We start from the raw sequence: 15,320 nt of genomic DNA on the forward strand, positions 1-15,320 counted from the left end.
AGATGATTTAGTTATAAATCAATAAGCTATGTGCTACTAAGTATTATGACCGCCACACGCACATTTACATACACAAAAAAAAATAGGAAAAAAAAAAAAAAAAAAAAAAAGTGTAAGGGATGGAGACAAATTGACAAGCTTGATTTATTATTCCGGAGAGAATGTGCAGGACTGAGCAGCACAGTCATATTTTGTACCGTTTTGCAATACATCTAGTTACTTTTCAAAAATGTTGGTCGTTTGATATTGCAAGTCATGTATTGTCTTCTACACACACACAAAATTTAGCTGTCCACATGCAATTGTAACAAATTCTAAATTCTGCCAATTACAAAAGGAGTGAACATTCAGAATTTGGAATAATTAACCAACTCCAATTTAAAGGAACATCGCTTCAATATAAAAACAATAAATCAATGCTGCAACAAAATACAGAGACATGAAAGACAATTCCCTTTTTGATTATGTAGATTTTGTAAAATTACAAACAAGCATTGAGGCACTAGGCAAAAGAAGAAAAATCTACACAACACACTTGCAGATTTGCCCGCCCCCGGGAAGTCTTTTTCCCCAGAAAACCATGTATAAATTTCACTGACAATGAGAAAGAAATCCCTTTGGGGTGTGTATAAAAGACAAAATTCCCACAGTAGTTAAACTACAGATAAAAGGGTACAGTTTAATGCTGAACATACTAGAGCTGAAAAAAAAAAAAAAAAAAACACTTTTGCTTTGCCTTTTTCTGTGGACCCCTGAGGAGAAAGCCTACCTCTAAAGAGTGGATGAAAGCTGTGCATTTCACAGTGCTCCAGTGCAAGACCCATTAAGAAATGTGGGAGTGGTGACGAGTAAGCAGGATCCCTCTCAGAAAGGCTGCTTGGTTATGAACCGGGAGAACATTGTGTAGGCGGCAATGGGTTTGTCAGTAGGAACCATGTGGCCCGATCCCTGGAATAAAATGGGCGGGAAATGGTGGTAAGACACCTACACAATAGTTGAAAACGGGTAGGTTACACAGAAGGGGAATCTGTGTGTGATGCCAACTTTGAACACTGACAGTTAACTAAAACAAAAGCCATCAACATGCCTTTGTAAGGCTTCTACTATCTTTGTCCTACCTTGACTGTGAGGAAGGCCAGGTTCGAGAACTCCTTGACGAAGCCACCGACCTGTTGGCTGTCACCATTGTAGTAGGTCCAGGGCCGTCGCTGCACCTGCACCTAGATTATATAATATTTAAACAATAAATGCTCAAAGAGTCTCAGAGTCATGGTGGCCAGGAGAAAGAGGACAAACTGCTTAAGGAGAGATAAGCTTGCCTGTTGTTGGAGGGATTCGACAAACCACTCATCACCAAGGAAGTTGCAGGCCATGTCAACATCACCATTGTACACCAGAATGCGGTATTTCTGTAGAAGAGCACATGGTGGCAGAAGCACAATTAAGATTAGTTCAACACATAAAACCCATAACCTACATACAGTCATGTGGCAGTTGCAGCCGTTTCTCCCCCATAGGTCATAGCTTTACTTTATCTGGTTCTTGTCCCAGGTTTTGGTCATTCTGTTACAAAAAACAGAAGCCTTAACTCACAAGTTTTCCTAGAAGCTTGAGGTACTGTTGTGTCACATCCATGTACAAGCGATTGTATTTCCTGTTCACTTCAGCACTGCAAAAACAAAGAAAGTGTAACTAAAATATTAACAACCATAATGGAAGAAGTCAAAACATTCTTGCTGCAATGACTGCCTTTTTGAATTGGAAAAAATATCCTACATGGATCAGGCAGAAGACAGAAAATCTGGTCTTAAACTGTTTCCATGTTCCTCCTAGATTCGATCACTGTACAAAACTAGCAGCATGCCAGGTCACTACAGTGCCAGTTGAAGCACAGGTTGAACCTTTACTTGAAAACTTCTAAATTCACCTGCATATCTGCCAGTTGAGGGCTTTGGGAGAGATGTGCAGAGCAGCCTTGACATAGGGATTGTTCAAGTAGAGCACAGACGGTGTAGAGTTTGTGCAGGGAGGGTCAAGCCTCACAGATTTGTATAAGGTCATCAAGTTTAGAAGTTTCTAAGAGACATAATGTAGTCAAGTTAGAACAAGGAGAAGATGCTCCTGTATTAGTACCGTGTACCAAGGAACTCTGGTCTAGTGAATTAGAAGCCAGTGAACAGAAGGGGTATGCTCACCTGGTTCCACACAGTGGACAGTTCATGTTTGATGAACTGGTTTCCCAGATCTCGGATGACAAGTTGGCCATTGTCAACACTGCGTATCAAATATACAAGTGAATCTTTAAAAATATGATAGAACATGAGTAATAAATTAAAGCAACTTTGTTTCATGGCAACACGAGTAAAGATTTAAGCCGTAAATATGCCAAATTAACATGTCCATTTCAAACCTCACCTGGCCCTCACTGGCACGCCGCCAGGGCAGGGGGCATACAGGTTATACATGTTCAGACCAGAGCTGTAGACAATAAACTGCACCTCGTTCAGCTTTTCAAAAACAGAAAGGCAAAAGTTAAACGAGCATTACCATTTCCAAGACACATCCCACTGAATATAATTTGAAATGGATGAAAAGAGATTAGGTTACGGCCATACATTACTGGTGCAGTTTGCATCCTGGTTATTGTAGAAGTCACACTTCCCATCTTTACAGCAATATGTCTGCAAGGCTTCCCACAGTCTAAGAGCAGACAAAATCATTTTAGAAGACACCCCTGAATGTAGCACATTACAATCTGAATCAGTCTTCAACTCATCAACCAGTAAAAATGGTACCTAGTGCCAAGAAGTCCATGGTAATATGCAAAATAGACAAGGGAGTTGTCATTCAGTTCATAACTGGACATCCCATTCCCAACAGCTATACCCTGAAAATGACAATTTTGTATTCATGTAACAAATTCCAAGAGTTCACTTAGATATTAAAACGAATTGTGCTCGTTTTTGAGACCAAATGACTAATTGTAAACCAAGACATAACAAACCTGGAGATCAATGTCCTCATCTTCCATTACCCTCTCAGCCAGTGTAGGGATGTAGATTCCAGCGTAACTTTCACCAGTAAGAAAGACCTTATTCTTTGCATATTGTGGGAAGAGCTTAAAGAACTCCTTTAGGGCAAGGTAGTTATTCATCGACACCTATGACAGTGCAAATAAATACATTAACTTCACTGCTTGAACAATAATTAAATCTTGATTTAAAATGCATAACAATATCTACAATGCTGTTATTTGTTGATGATACTATATATCACACCTTCAACTGCATACAAAATGTTTTTTCTAACCTCTGTATCATTGGTCGCATACTGTTGGTCATCAGAGTAGGAAAACCCGACCCCTGCTGGTGACTCAAGGTATAGCACATTGGCAATCTACAGCAGAAATGTTACAAGATTCGCCATCAGTAACTTTAACACATATTTAGGCTACAACAACCAACCCGTAGTGTTAATGCAGACAAGTGTTGACAAACCTGGTTCCAGGAATATTTATTATATTCCAATGACGTTCCATCATCTTGAATCTGAAATGAGAATAGCTGTTCAGTATTTCACCCCATAGGCCTATACTCCTCTAAAAAAAATTGCAAACCTTTTTAGTATATATTTGCAGGGTTATATAATGGGTCACATGGTATAACATACACCACTTTCCTACAAATAAGGTTAGATTTTCAATGTTTCATAATTAAAACAAATTAGGCATTTGTCAGGCGGAGATTGAGCTAAAGCCACACGGACCAAGAAGGGGCCATGTTCTGTGAGCAGTCCATCCAGAGAGCTGCATCCTGGTCCTCCATTCAACCAAAGAACCACAGGGCTTTTGACAGGATCACGCTGAGACTCAACAAACCTGAACACAGACACAAGACATTACCCAGTTAGTGTGGTGGGCACACAAAATGGTGCTTGTTATGCTCTTGTTACACTGATCAGGAAGATTGTCAGAATGACTGAAGTAGGCCTACAGTCCAAACACATAAGATATGTCGAGACTGAAAACTGAACCACTTTCTATTTGGCATCAAGTGGTTTCCTGACAAGTCATATGACCATACGAGGAAACTGGCAAAAACACCAATAGGGAAACGAAAGTAAAAGGCATGGGCCGATTACCAATAATGAAGGTGCTTGTTATCAGCAACGTTTAAGTATCCTGAATACTGCTGGAAGCTGGGCTGTTTCGAAAGTCCAGGGAGAAATTTAATCTCATCGGCATCAGGCGTTCCGAAAACTCCCGTTCCGAGCAGCAGCAGGCATGAAACCACCAGAAGTGACATCTGCGGACACCAACACACATCAACGAGGATATACTGAACAATTAGATGGCAAGACATTCATTGGGTTCTCATTTCCCATTAAAAACACATTAGCCTATAGATTTCAGTCAAAGGTTCTTGATGTCATGGGGAATCATTCAGCCAAGTAGAAGGCTATATCCTGCATGTAGGCTACATAAACAGACGTCTGAGGTTTCACTGTTAGCGACCATACGCTACATACAGGAAGAACCACAAAGTCATTGTACTGAGACAGCGCGACAAATACCCAATTAACCTACAAACTGAGCAAAAAGACTTCAGTACCTCTACTAGCCTATCGACTTATTGTCCATAGCTAACACAAACTCACCTTGCTGATGACTGATGGCTCTATGCAACTTAAGCCAGACCTTCAGAATTTATCGTGAAATTAAACCATGTGACAACACATTGGAAGGTCCCGTGATGAGGTCACGTGACATCTCAATAGTTCACTTTTAGAAAACGATTATTTTTGTATCAGGTTACTGACATTTTAATCAGAGTTAAGGTTAAGCGTTGTAGTACATTTCGAGTTCCGTTTTTAATTACATTTACGAATCAACACGTTTTAGGCTTAGCCTACTGTAAATAAAAGTTTTACGGGGAGTGGGGAGGGTATGCATTATTTTTTTAGTCTATTATTATGGCCTAGGCCTATATAAACATTCTCCAGCTTAGCTTCCCAGACTCCATCTTCACCAACAATTTTCAATAAGTTAACGTAGTCGCTTCATATAAATCTCTAATTGACATTCAGGGTCAGAATTAATCTTCAGCTACTGGGTACTTAAGCTAGGGAAAGGAACAATATTTGACTAAGTGCGAAGGGGCTATAAGGACGAAAACAGCTCTTTTAATTGTATTTATATCTTGGCGCGTGCAGAGGCAAGGCGCGTTCTCGCGCAGTCTTTCCTGACGCATTCATCCGGGAGTCTGTTACGAGGTCGCTCTTCAACATGGCGGCGTCAGGTGAGGTTTATGTGAGCTTGCAGTGAGTCTGTTTTTGCACTTGTGAGGCCATATCATCGAAACATCAGAATGGAAAATTGCGTTTCTGTTACCAGCGCACTGGCGCGGTTCAAGCTGGGTGTATTCTAGGGACAGATTTATAATGCGTTTCATCACATTATATCGAAACACTAGCCCGGGCCGATCCAAGGGGTGGACGGCAGGATGCTAGCTAGTTAGCCAGCTAACTTTAGGTGGGAATTAGCCGCTACTTTCGGATTTCTCTCTGAGTATAAGAAATATCGATTGTGGACTGGGCCAATTAGAGGTTACCCTTCTTGATTCAATGTCGAATTGTCGATTTGTATTGTTTACGTACTTCGAATGATGATTCTTAGTGGCCGTCACATTGTATCCAACTCTCGTTCTCCGTGGGGCTAACTAGCTAACAGTTACCACCTAGCAGCTAAGCGCATGTCTTGGAGGAGGGGCCGAGAGAGGGTCGAGAGTACCCCACGTGTACTATCAGGTGGGAATAGATGGTGTTCAGTGACTGGTGATTTGAAACCTAATGTAAATCCTGTTCATTCACCTGTTTGTGCTGCCTTGGCTTTGCTATGCTGTGGAACGTGACCGGCAGGTTAGCAGTCATCGGTGTTCATAGTTCATACATTGCAGCAGGCTATTTAGGCTGGTTATTATTTGCCAAGCCGCATAGAAAACACTTTGCGGTCAGTAACAAGCCTGATGTTTTTATGTGGGATACTTTTGAAAGGTCTTCTTAGTGTAACTAACTCATTGATTGCGTTACATCCCTTGTTCACCACCGCTTCCTTATATTGATATCTGACGATTACTATTAAGGCTTGTTCTTGAAGTTCGTTTTTTCTGCACTGCACTTGGGTATATATAGAGTGGAAACAGCCCGCGCCAACTGATCCGTATGCCATGGGAATATTTAAAATGTTCTTATCTGCGATAACCTTATGTTCTCTTGTCTAAGTTGGTTTCAAACAGTGGTCGAGGCGTGGCTGCTCAACGAGTGCAAGTCATAGCAGACCACTACCATTTTACTGTGTTTTTCCTCACAGCACGTCGTTACTCGTGGTTACATGTTTACACAATTGCATTTAATATCCATGAACTCATTCACTGTCTTTGACCCCAGGTAAGAAGAAGAATAAGAAGGGGAAGACCCTTACTCTAACGGACTTCTTGGCAGCGGACGAAAAGAGCAGCGGCAGCCCTGCCCCTAGTTTCCCTGCAGCCAAGGCAACCAGCTGGGCTGACGAGACCGATGATCTGGATGGAGATGGTGAGCATTAGATGAGATTCAATTAGCATAGTGTTTAGAAAGCAGACTTTGTGTAAATAATACATATGAATAGGCATACAGGACTGGACAGTTTGCAAATATGCTCTTCTCTACCTTGCAAACAATTCTGCAGCCAGCTAGTCTTGCTCAAGAGCAAAATGGGTGATTACTCAACCTTCTCTTTTGCAAATGCAACCTCTTAATGATGTCCAGGGAGAAATTAATAAAATAGGAAAATGAACACATCTGGTACTACAAGCCATAATTTGAACCAGACGTCTCTCATCCACCCCCTGCCTCTTGCTTTTTTTGTGTCCTGCCTCAGTCTCCACCTCCTGGCACACTGCAGAGGACTCATACCGGGGGCCCCCAATTGACCGCTCCATCCTGCCCACTGCTCCTCGAGCTGCTCGCGAGCCCGACGTCGACCGATCCCGTCTGCCCCGCAGCCCCCCCTACACTGCCTTCCTGGGCAACCTTCCCTACGACGTCACAGAGGAATCCATCAAGAACTTCTTCAGAGGTCTTGCGGTGCGTAGTGAGCCCACAGGCAATTTGACCTCATTTCTGGAACTGCATGTTTTACGTTTTAGTTGTTGTTCAATGCAGCATAATATTGACAAACCCAAGTACTCTTTAACTACCAGGGCTCAACATTATAAGTTGCCTGGTTGCCCTTGGCTACCAAATTGTTACAAGTGTCAACCAGTTACGTTGCCCCTGTGACATCCACATTTGGTTGGCTTTGGCAACCAAAACCTCATGCCTGTTTGCCAAGCTGGCAACCACTTTTAAAAGTTAAGGTAAGGTTGAGCCCTGTTTAGTACCCTGAGAGGACCATAGAGACAAGCTTTTTAGGCAGCCTTAACATTTCAAAATATGCTCCCCTCATGCCCGCTACCATTTGGAAGAAAAAGCCCTATTCCTGTCCAAGGAGCGATATTTACTTAAGTGTTCTTGTCCTAATTCTTCCAGTGTCTTTACTCACCTTTGATCCTGTATCCGTAACCTTTGTTCCTTGGTTCCTGTCTACCTCCGCAGTGTGTTTATGAGATCAATAATCTGTTCTCTGCTTTGCTCTGTGCACAGATCAGCGCTGTGCGTCTGCCAAGGGAGCCCAGTAACCCAGAGAGGTTGAAGGGCTTTGGCTATGCAGAGTTTGACGATGTGGATTCAATCCTGCAGGCACTCACTTTTAATGAGGAAGTAAGTTCGCACAGCAGACATGGCGATGCAAACAGCAACTGTGTTGCGTGTGTGTGTGTGTTGAAATGATGACTTGTGCTTAAGTTTAAAAGATGGCATTTCGATTCGTTTGGAGCTTGTTAAGTAGAGATGTGAGAACCCATAGAGTATGTCAAGACTTCTGATCTGTTCCCTTACGTCTTTGCCAGTCTTGTCAGGGATTTGGGTAGAAGTCACATTCACATTCTGAATTCATTTCAGTTTTTAACTGATTATGTGCTCTATTAGTTATTACTGAGACAAACTAGCTGATGAGATTATTGTCTCATCACCGGTGCCAGAAACCTTGTTAATACTGCATGTGTGTCAGTGCAATGAAGGAAACGCATACAAAATTCAAGCATAGATAACATTTCAAACAATTAAAATGACTGTCATAGTTATTACAAATCAATTCTTGGCTGTCAGCAATAAAGTTTGAACCAAGCTTCTAACATTGCTCATAACCTTTATGGATTGTTGAAATGAACAAATTAATGCTTTGAGGAAATGTCCTAGCTAATGTAGGATTTTTTGCGTAGGCAAGTCTATAGAAATGTTGCTCTTCTGCTCATCCGCACTCCAGACAAGTTAATAGTTGATCTGTCGCAGCTCTGATTTTGTTCTGCATGCCTGAACCTTTTGACTCCACAGAACCTTGGGAACCGGCGGGTTCGTGTGGACATTGCAGACCAATCTAATGACAAAGGTACAGTTACTGTTTATCAAATTTAGAGTACAGAGTTAAGATGATAAATATGTTTGGAAGCTGTTTGTTGTTCATTTTAATGTATTTTCTGTACTATACTTCTGTACCATGTAGATTTTGGTCAAGACATAGCCTTGAACACCATATTTTCGCCTCCCTGACTACTACTCTGCTTTTCACCAGAGAGGGACAACGGGTCTATGATGGGACGGGACCGGGACCGGGGAGGCCGTGGTATGGACGGCCCTGCCAATACTGACTCAGACTGGAGAGCCAGGCCCAGCTCGGATGTGGACGATGGACCTAGACGGGACGACTCTTATGGAGAGAGTGAGTTCATCTGCACATGTATAATCCTTTGGTGGTTCTGACTGAAACCAATGGGGCTTGGTCGTCAGCCTGAACGCAGTCGGTTTAAAAATTATTTTTGTATTATCTGTAGTCCGAATCGAATGACAGTCATTGGCTTACAGTTGCTGTTGTTTGCTTGCAGGGTCAAGGGACCGCTATGAGTCAGATCGTTTCAGGGATGGACCACGGCGGGACGACAGCTTTGGGGGTGGACGAGATGGTGGACGCGATGGTGGACGCTTCCGTGACCGTTATGATGACCGGGGACCCCGTGACTTTGACCGAGGAGGTTGGTGTATTGTTGGCCATTAGCATATGGAACTATTTTCATCAGATACTGTAGCCTGACCATTATATATGTGGGTACTCACATATTCCTCATCCACATGGTCCTCGTCCACAGGTTTTGATTCCGGCGGAGGCCGCAGAGCGTTTGGCAGCGGGTTCAGACGGGACGACGATTTCCGCCGTGATGAAGGCAGGAGTGGTGGTGATCGCTTTGGTGACCGTTACGGTGACCGTGAAGAGCGATCATTCGAGAGGCGAGAGGAAAGAAGTGGAGGAGGTGTGTAAATGATAGTGGTCCCTTGTTTGTGTTTTGCATGTCAAGTTGTAACTTCTTGTGTTTGGTATAGGAGCAGGAATGGACATGTCCCATGTTATGGAAAGGGTGCCTGTTGATAACTTATGCATGCATGCTAATGCTGCATTTTGAGAACATTGCATTTTGCTATACTGGGTTATAATATGGAATGAGAAATGGCAAGGTTTGTGTATGTGTGTGTGATTCAGACATTACTGTGTTGAGCTTACTTCTGTCATATATTCACACATATATTCTTGCCTGTGAGGTGCACCGTATATTGCTACTAATGTAATTTAGAAGGCTGACTTAACATTAAGTTGAGTAATACTTTATTCTTTTAACGCTGAGTCTTGTTAAGTTCCTTGTTAAGTTCCTTGTTCCCCCCCCCCCAGGTGCCCTCTAGTGTAATATAAAGGGTGTTAGTACTCAGTCACCCCATGTCATGAATTCTCCTCCTGTCCCCAGCGCCTCTACAGAGGCCCAAGCTGAACCTGAAGCCTCGCAGTGTACCCAAAGATGAGGGCGAGAAAGATGCGGGCGAGAGCACCCCACCCACCGCGCCCAGCGGGGGCAGCCGGGCCTCCTCCATCTTTGGCGCTGCCAAGCCCGTGGACACGGCGGCCAAGGAGCGTGAGGTGGAGGAGCGGCTCAAGAAGGAGCAGGAGAAGCTGCAGAGGCAGCTGGAGGATGACAAGTTCCGGGGCGAGCGCGACAGACGCGACAAACCACAGGATAAGTGAGTGGAAAGACAGCCAATGGCAGATGGGGCTGATGAGTTGGGGACATTGGAGAATGGCCTGGGGCCTCTGAGATAATGGTTTTGGTGTCGGGTGATATTGATATTGGTCACTTGTACATTGCAGGGAGCCAAGCTGGCGCAGTGAGAAGCCACCAAAGGAGCGCTCTCGGACGGGTAGCGACTCAACACAGCCTGCCCGAGGTGAGTGCTTTGCTACAATCCAGTGCTGTTATGCTCCTTAATTGTACTGAAACATGTGAAAATAGGTAGTTTATACCAAATTGTATTGGACGTTCCTACTAAAAGCATAGAAGCTAACTACATGCCTCTTTGAAGTGACTACGGCTACAGAATTCTGTAATGCTCGTCGTATGCTGACTCTTTCTCTCGCCTGCAGTTTCCCGGCGTCGGGAGAGCGAGCGTTCTGTGGAGAACGAGGTCTTCAGCGGTCAGGAGGACGAACCCCCATCCTCCCGGCCTTCTGCCTCCCCGACCAGTCAGGATGTCCTCCCCCTTAAAGTGATGCCAGCCCCGCCACCCAAGGAGAATGCCTGGGCCAAACGCAGCACAGGGGGAGGCACCAGCGAGGGTGAAAGTCGTGCCCCTGTCTCTCCCACCGGCGGCCACCCCCCCAAGAGGTCTGACGCCCTGCCCTCATAAAACCACAACCAAACACAACCCTTACCACAGGCTTGAGTTCTCTGAATTATATGAACCGATCCAGTCAAAAAGATCTGTGCCGCATTTCCATCCACTCTGTAATGCAAATGAAAAAAAAATCTTCTCGCAATCTTCTAGTCAAGGAACAAGTTGTGAAAAGCTGTGGTTTTAAAACATGAGGTTGTCAGGCCAATTAAAAACGGAAAAATGTAATGAAATCTTAACAAATGTGTTTTGCTGCAAATAAACCCGTTTACTTCAACCTTGGACCTTTGATTATACGCTATTGGAAGTTAGTCCACCTCCCTCTTGGGAATTAATTTGTTGTTCAATTTAGAATATTTTATGTGAATTTCAAGTGTTTTCACACAGGATTTCTTACCCGAATCGCATTGCTTTGAGTTTGATACGAACTCAGCTACTGTAACAAATTGTCCGACATTGTGCCGAGATATTTGAGCAGTATTGTTTTTTTGTTTTTCTTCAATGCATTGTTCATGTTAGCATTATTTATGAATGAGTATCATGTTTGAATTAATGTTGAATTTGAGAATTTGGAGCACCTCAGACTGGGAGGTGGACGTGCGAGCAAGTTGAAACCCATGAGCACTAACCTTTGTCGCTAGCTTGTGTCAAGGCGTCGGGAGTGAGGTTTACTCTGCACAGCTGCAGCACCCAGCAAATACCGTTACTCACCCCCCCCTAAACCTCACTACCATCCGGGTGACTGCGCCAGTGTAACCTACCCCAGGCTCAAACCCGTGATGCTGTAGCACCTCGGACTGGGAGGGGGGCGTGCTAGCAAGGAGCCTAAAACTCATGGGTACGAGCGTCTGTCAAGGCATCAGAAGGGAGGTTTACTTACTTCTGGCTGCCGTTGAATATGGGGATTCCATGTATGTCTTAAGTCTAACATTTTGTAATATGAAATTAAGGCCTTAGAAATTCTTAAATGTTTCCGAATATTATGCACTAGATCTTAAATACTAGTTAGGTGTTGTATATTAAAGCTCATTTATTTATGTTTTTGCAGTATAGACTAGGTTTAGAGATTGTAGTTCTTTCTCAATGGCACAGATGCAGCTCGCATAAAAACTATGAACAAACTGAATTAGTTTGGAACTGATAACTGATGTAAACTGCGGCCTTTGCTAATAATTCTGGGACCATGATTTTCCTTTATATTTATTTATATATTTTTTGACAGTATTGACATGAAACTGTTTTTTCATGCCAATACTGTCAATTTTATTCATAATGTCCGTTAAAGTCTTACATTTAACTTTTTGAAACATGCAGAAACCATGTACACAAGGAATGCACATTTTTTAAGTAGTCTTTTCAGGCATACACGTTTTAAGAGGGTTAACACAATAGCGCATACCATAGTACCGAAGTACTGACTAAAGAATGTCTGATGGATTTGACACACATATTTGAGTCGTGCTCATGTGCATGTCTTTCCAGCTCCTCCAGTTCGGCTGATGAGAGAGGTTCAGGCAAAGGTAAGGGTCCTCATTCGTCACATTGTCTCTTTTAGTCATCCAAACCCCATCATACAACTGGGCCCTTTGTTAGTGACAGTGTAGTGATACGACCTCATTTCTATGTTGCAGATGAAAACAAGTTGGACGGAGTCCGGCGGGATCGGGGGGCCCCCCGAGGAGGCCGTGGTGGGGGTCCGGCCGGTTTCGGAGCGGGGCGTGGCAGAGGGGAGGGCCCAAACCGGGACAAACGGAGAGAACCAGACAGGTATAGAATAGACTTGAATGCCTCATTCATTCATTGTCACTGCACAATCGTCCAATGACATTCAAAGCATCTCCCTTCAGGCCTCTGCACATAGATGCCAACATGAGTGCGGCACGCCGTTAGACTCCATTCAGTGCTGTAGTGGAGGCTAAACGCAAGTAAACACAGTTTATCCACCTTAGAAATTTCAGAAATGCCGTTTATTCACCTCTCAAAAATATCTAATTGCAACTTTTAACATTAAAAAAATCGCACTGTATTATCCACAGTCACAAAATGTACACTCATCAACACTTTAGGAACCATGTAATACCACTGGTGTTATAAACATTGGATAATAACCTCCACCATCATCAAACATGTTCTGAATGCCTTTTTTAAAACTGATACTCCGTGGCGCAGTCCACCTTACCGTGATCACAGAATTCATAGTTTACTCACCTCTTATTGTACCATTACACCTCTGATTCCATTGTTTTCTATAAAAGCCCACACACCACCGCTGTGTAGATTATGATTCAGTTTTATTTTGTCAGCGCTGGTCAATGAACAGCCATTTGAATTCAACCCTTGTTAGGAAGGAATGCTTTCTTTCCTTACAGCCTTCATCTGAATTGATGCCTCTGTTTGATGTCATGTTTGAATGTGCTTTTGTAGGAAAGAGAGCAAAAAAGAGCGAGACCCCAGAGCAGCACCTGAGCCAAAGAAATATGAGGAGACCCCTGCTCCTGTGAGTTCTTCAAATATAGGTTTTTTAAACAGTAACTTAGTGAAAGTTCAGCTTGACTTGAGAACTAAAGGACACAACAGCTGACAGCAATCAACCAAAACTGTCCTATTTTCTGACTTCGGTAACACAGGGTAGTCTGCTCACAAAGACTTAAGTTCTGTTAAGATTTAAGTTCAGTTAGTGAAATTGTTGTTGAACATCACCTCAACCTAACCTTAACCTTAATTGCGAATTGTAGTTAACAGTGTCAACAGATAGTTGATCATTTGAGCATCTGTAGATTGCCTGTGGATGGACTTCCCAACTAAAGTGAGACCCTGAGTCTCTCTTCAAGCTCATATCAGTGGCTTAGTTTTTCTTGTGGCTTTATCAAATGATCTTTCACTTTCAGTAACTACAAGTAGGGAGGAAAGGATATCAGTATCATTAATGCCTTGGCTAGCAATAGGTAGCAAATAACCATATTATTCCTGTGTTACCAGTGTCCTGGAGAGGACGCCTGGCCCACATTAGAGTAATACAAAACTTGTAATGTGTGGACTTGATTATGTCCAAATTATAGACTACATGGAATACAATGAAATGAGCTAACTTCATTGCTAGTTGGGCTATCGCCACACAGCTCCTAATAAACTATTAGTAATAAACTAAATGTTTTCTTCATTGCTAATTTCTAAGATAGATATACTAAGTGAACTCTGATCTGCTAGTTTCACCCGCTAGTTGACATGGGCGAGTTCCTGTCTATGGCTATTGCACTAGAAAGCTTAGCTGGCTAATAGCAATTAACTTAAGTGTCATTAAACATGAACTATAAATCACTACATTTTTGTACCTCACCTACACTCCACTTTTATCATTTTAGAAATGTGCAGTACTACTTCTGTACACAATACATCTTCCTTTTGGTGTACATCTTTCTTTTCCTCTTTGTGTGGTGGTCTGTCATCAATTTTATTTTTGCACAGGCAGGCACTATTGTCTACAGGAAGTTAAGAAATTTTTTATGATCAGATAAATCATGAGCTAGACCAACTTAAATGTGCCCAGCAAACATGCACACTAAAAGAATGGAAACCCTGACAATGCTAATCGGGTAACACTTTTCTTTTGACAATAGAATTACTTCCTAACATTTTAACAGTATGAATATTTTAGCAGCATTTCAGTTAAGATAGTAGGCTTATCTCAATTTAATTCTATTTTTGTTTTCGGTCTGTATCTTTTTTTTGCAAAATATTTTATTGAATTCTAAGACATAGACCAAGTCACTTAGTTCCAATATTTATAGTTGAATGGAAAATGTGACTGCAAAAGGGACTAAGACAATTACCGTACATAGTATTCCATGGTAATGTAACAGTACATTAATGTTGCTTCACCCGTTCCTGAATATATTATTGGGCATTTATGTACAGTTTTGTGAATGTGCAATGCACAGGTGTTACCATTTCTTTTGCATTTCAAAGCAAAGTGTTTTATCAGTTTAGATTCTGGATGTCGGTACAATGCATTAATTCAGCTGTATAAGTCGATGAAAGAATATATACAGTCAACGCTACTTCTGTTGAAATAAGTTAACAGGTGTTTCTTTTCTGTTGTGCAGAAGTTCAGCTCGGCCAGTAAGTACGCTGCCCTGCTGATGGACGGAGACCAGGGAGACGACGAGGACGTGGAGTAAGCCGCGCCGGGCAACACCGCAGCGGTAGAGAGAAGTCGCGGAATAAAGAACGAAAATTAACATAAAAAAACACGAATTAAACTCTAAAGCAGAAAATGTCTTTACATGTGTGATGGAGGGGCAGCCCTAATGGCCCCAAGTCTCTCCCCCAACCTTTACTTCAGGTCCAGAATGCCTTTCTCGAATGCCGTTTCTAGAAGTTAAGAGAGTGTCACATACTGGACTTTTTTTTTTTCTTTTTTTTTTAAATGATGAAATTTAAAATGACTCGGATACACATTCACAAAGGAAGTAATT

At 42.6% G+C, this 15,320-nt stretch overlaps 2 protein-coding genes across 4 annotated transcripts; one reads left to right on the plus strand and one right to left on the minus strand.

Annotated features, from left to right (window-relative positions):
• Positions 1 to 717: 717 nt before the first annotated feature.
• Positions 718 to 4,743, minus strand: ctsa (cathepsin A). The gene is made up of 15 exons (XM_076268727.1): positions 4,657 to 4,743; positions 4,141 to 4,304; positions 3,766 to 3,877; positions 3,498 to 3,548; positions 3,310 to 3,396; positions 3,005 to 3,160; positions 2,796 to 2,887; positions 2,616 to 2,700; positions 2,416 to 2,507; positions 2,196 to 2,274; positions 1,928 to 2,076; positions 1,594 to 1,669; positions 1,320 to 1,409; positions 1,119 to 1,220; positions 718 to 948 (listed from the first exon to the last, which is right to left on the minus strand). The coding sequence occupies exons 2-15, from the start codon at positions 4,302 to 4,304 to the stop codon at positions 865 to 867; spliced, it is 1,419 nt and encodes a 472-aa protein (XP_076124842.1). The 5' UTR covers positions 4,657 to 4,743; the 3' UTR covers positions 718 to 864.
• Positions 4,744 to 5,177: 434 nt separating this feature from the next.
• Positions 5,178 to 15,320, plus strand: LOC143104605 (eukaryotic translation initiation factor 4B-like). Of its 3 annotated transcripts, none has more exons than XM_076268725.1 (15): positions 5,178 to 5,297; positions 6,445 to 6,591; positions 6,917 to 7,122; positions 7,681 to 7,797; positions 8,470 to 8,524; positions 8,708 to 8,854; positions 9,018 to 9,164; positions 9,279 to 9,440; positions 9,927 to 10,197; positions 10,325 to 10,401; positions 10,598 to 10,838; positions 12,328 to 12,365; positions 12,477 to 12,612; positions 13,270 to 13,342; positions 14,949 to 15,320. In XM_076268725.1, the coding sequence occupies exons 1-15, from the start codon at positions 5,285 to 5,287 to the stop codon at positions 15,021 to 15,023; spliced, it is 1,905 nt and encodes a 634-aa protein (XP_076124840.1). In that variant the 5' UTR covers positions 5,178 to 5,284; the 3' UTR covers positions 15,024 to 15,320. The 3 variants fall into 3 exon arrangements, with proteins under 3 accessions (XP_076124840.1, XP_076124839.1, XP_076124841.1); XM_076268724.1 differs by lacking the exon at positions 5,178 to 5,297 and adding an exon at positions 5,736 to 5,805; XM_076268726.1 differs by lacking the exons at positions 5,178 to 5,297; positions 13,270 to 13,342 and adding an exon at positions 5,736 to 5,805.

This window comes from Alosa pseudoharengus, unplaced genomic scaffold (assembly GCF_046254945.1).
Source record: "Alosa pseudoharengus isolate Yale_2024_CS ecotype anadromous, Long Island Sound unplaced genomic scaffold, YU_APseudo_1.1 YU_APseudo_1.1_scf_5, whole genome shotgun sequence".
In the NCBI taxonomy this organism is placed as follows: domain Eukaryota; kingdom Metazoa; phylum Chordata; class Actinopteri; order Clupeiformes; family Clupeidae; genus Alosa; species Alosa pseudoharengus.

Coding starts and splice junctions, on each gene's coding strand:
- LOC143104605 (XM_076268724.1), top strand. CDS start 5,751: ATGTCTTGGAGGAGGGGCCGAGAGAGGGTCGAGAGTACCCCACGTGTA. Junction 7,798..8,469: donor CACTCACTTTTAATGAGGAA/GTAAGTTCGCAC, acceptor TTGACTCCACAG/AACCTTGGGAACCGGCGGGT. Junction 10,839..12,327: donor GGCGGCCACCCCCCCAAGAG/GTCTGACGCCCT, acceptor ATGTCTTTCCAG/CTCCTCCAGTTCGGCTGATG.
- ctsa (XM_076268727.1), bottom strand. CDS start 4,304: ATGTCACTTCTGGTGGTTTCATGCCTGCTGCTGCTCGGAACGGGAGTT. Junction 2,077..2,195: donor TGTCCACTGTGTGGAACCAG/GTGAGCATACCC, acceptor TATGTCTCTTAG/AAACTTCTAAACTTGATGAC. Junction 1,670..1,927: donor CTCAACTGGCAGATATGCAG/GTGAATTTAGAA, acceptor TTGTTTTTGCAG/TGCTGAAGTGAACAGGAAAT.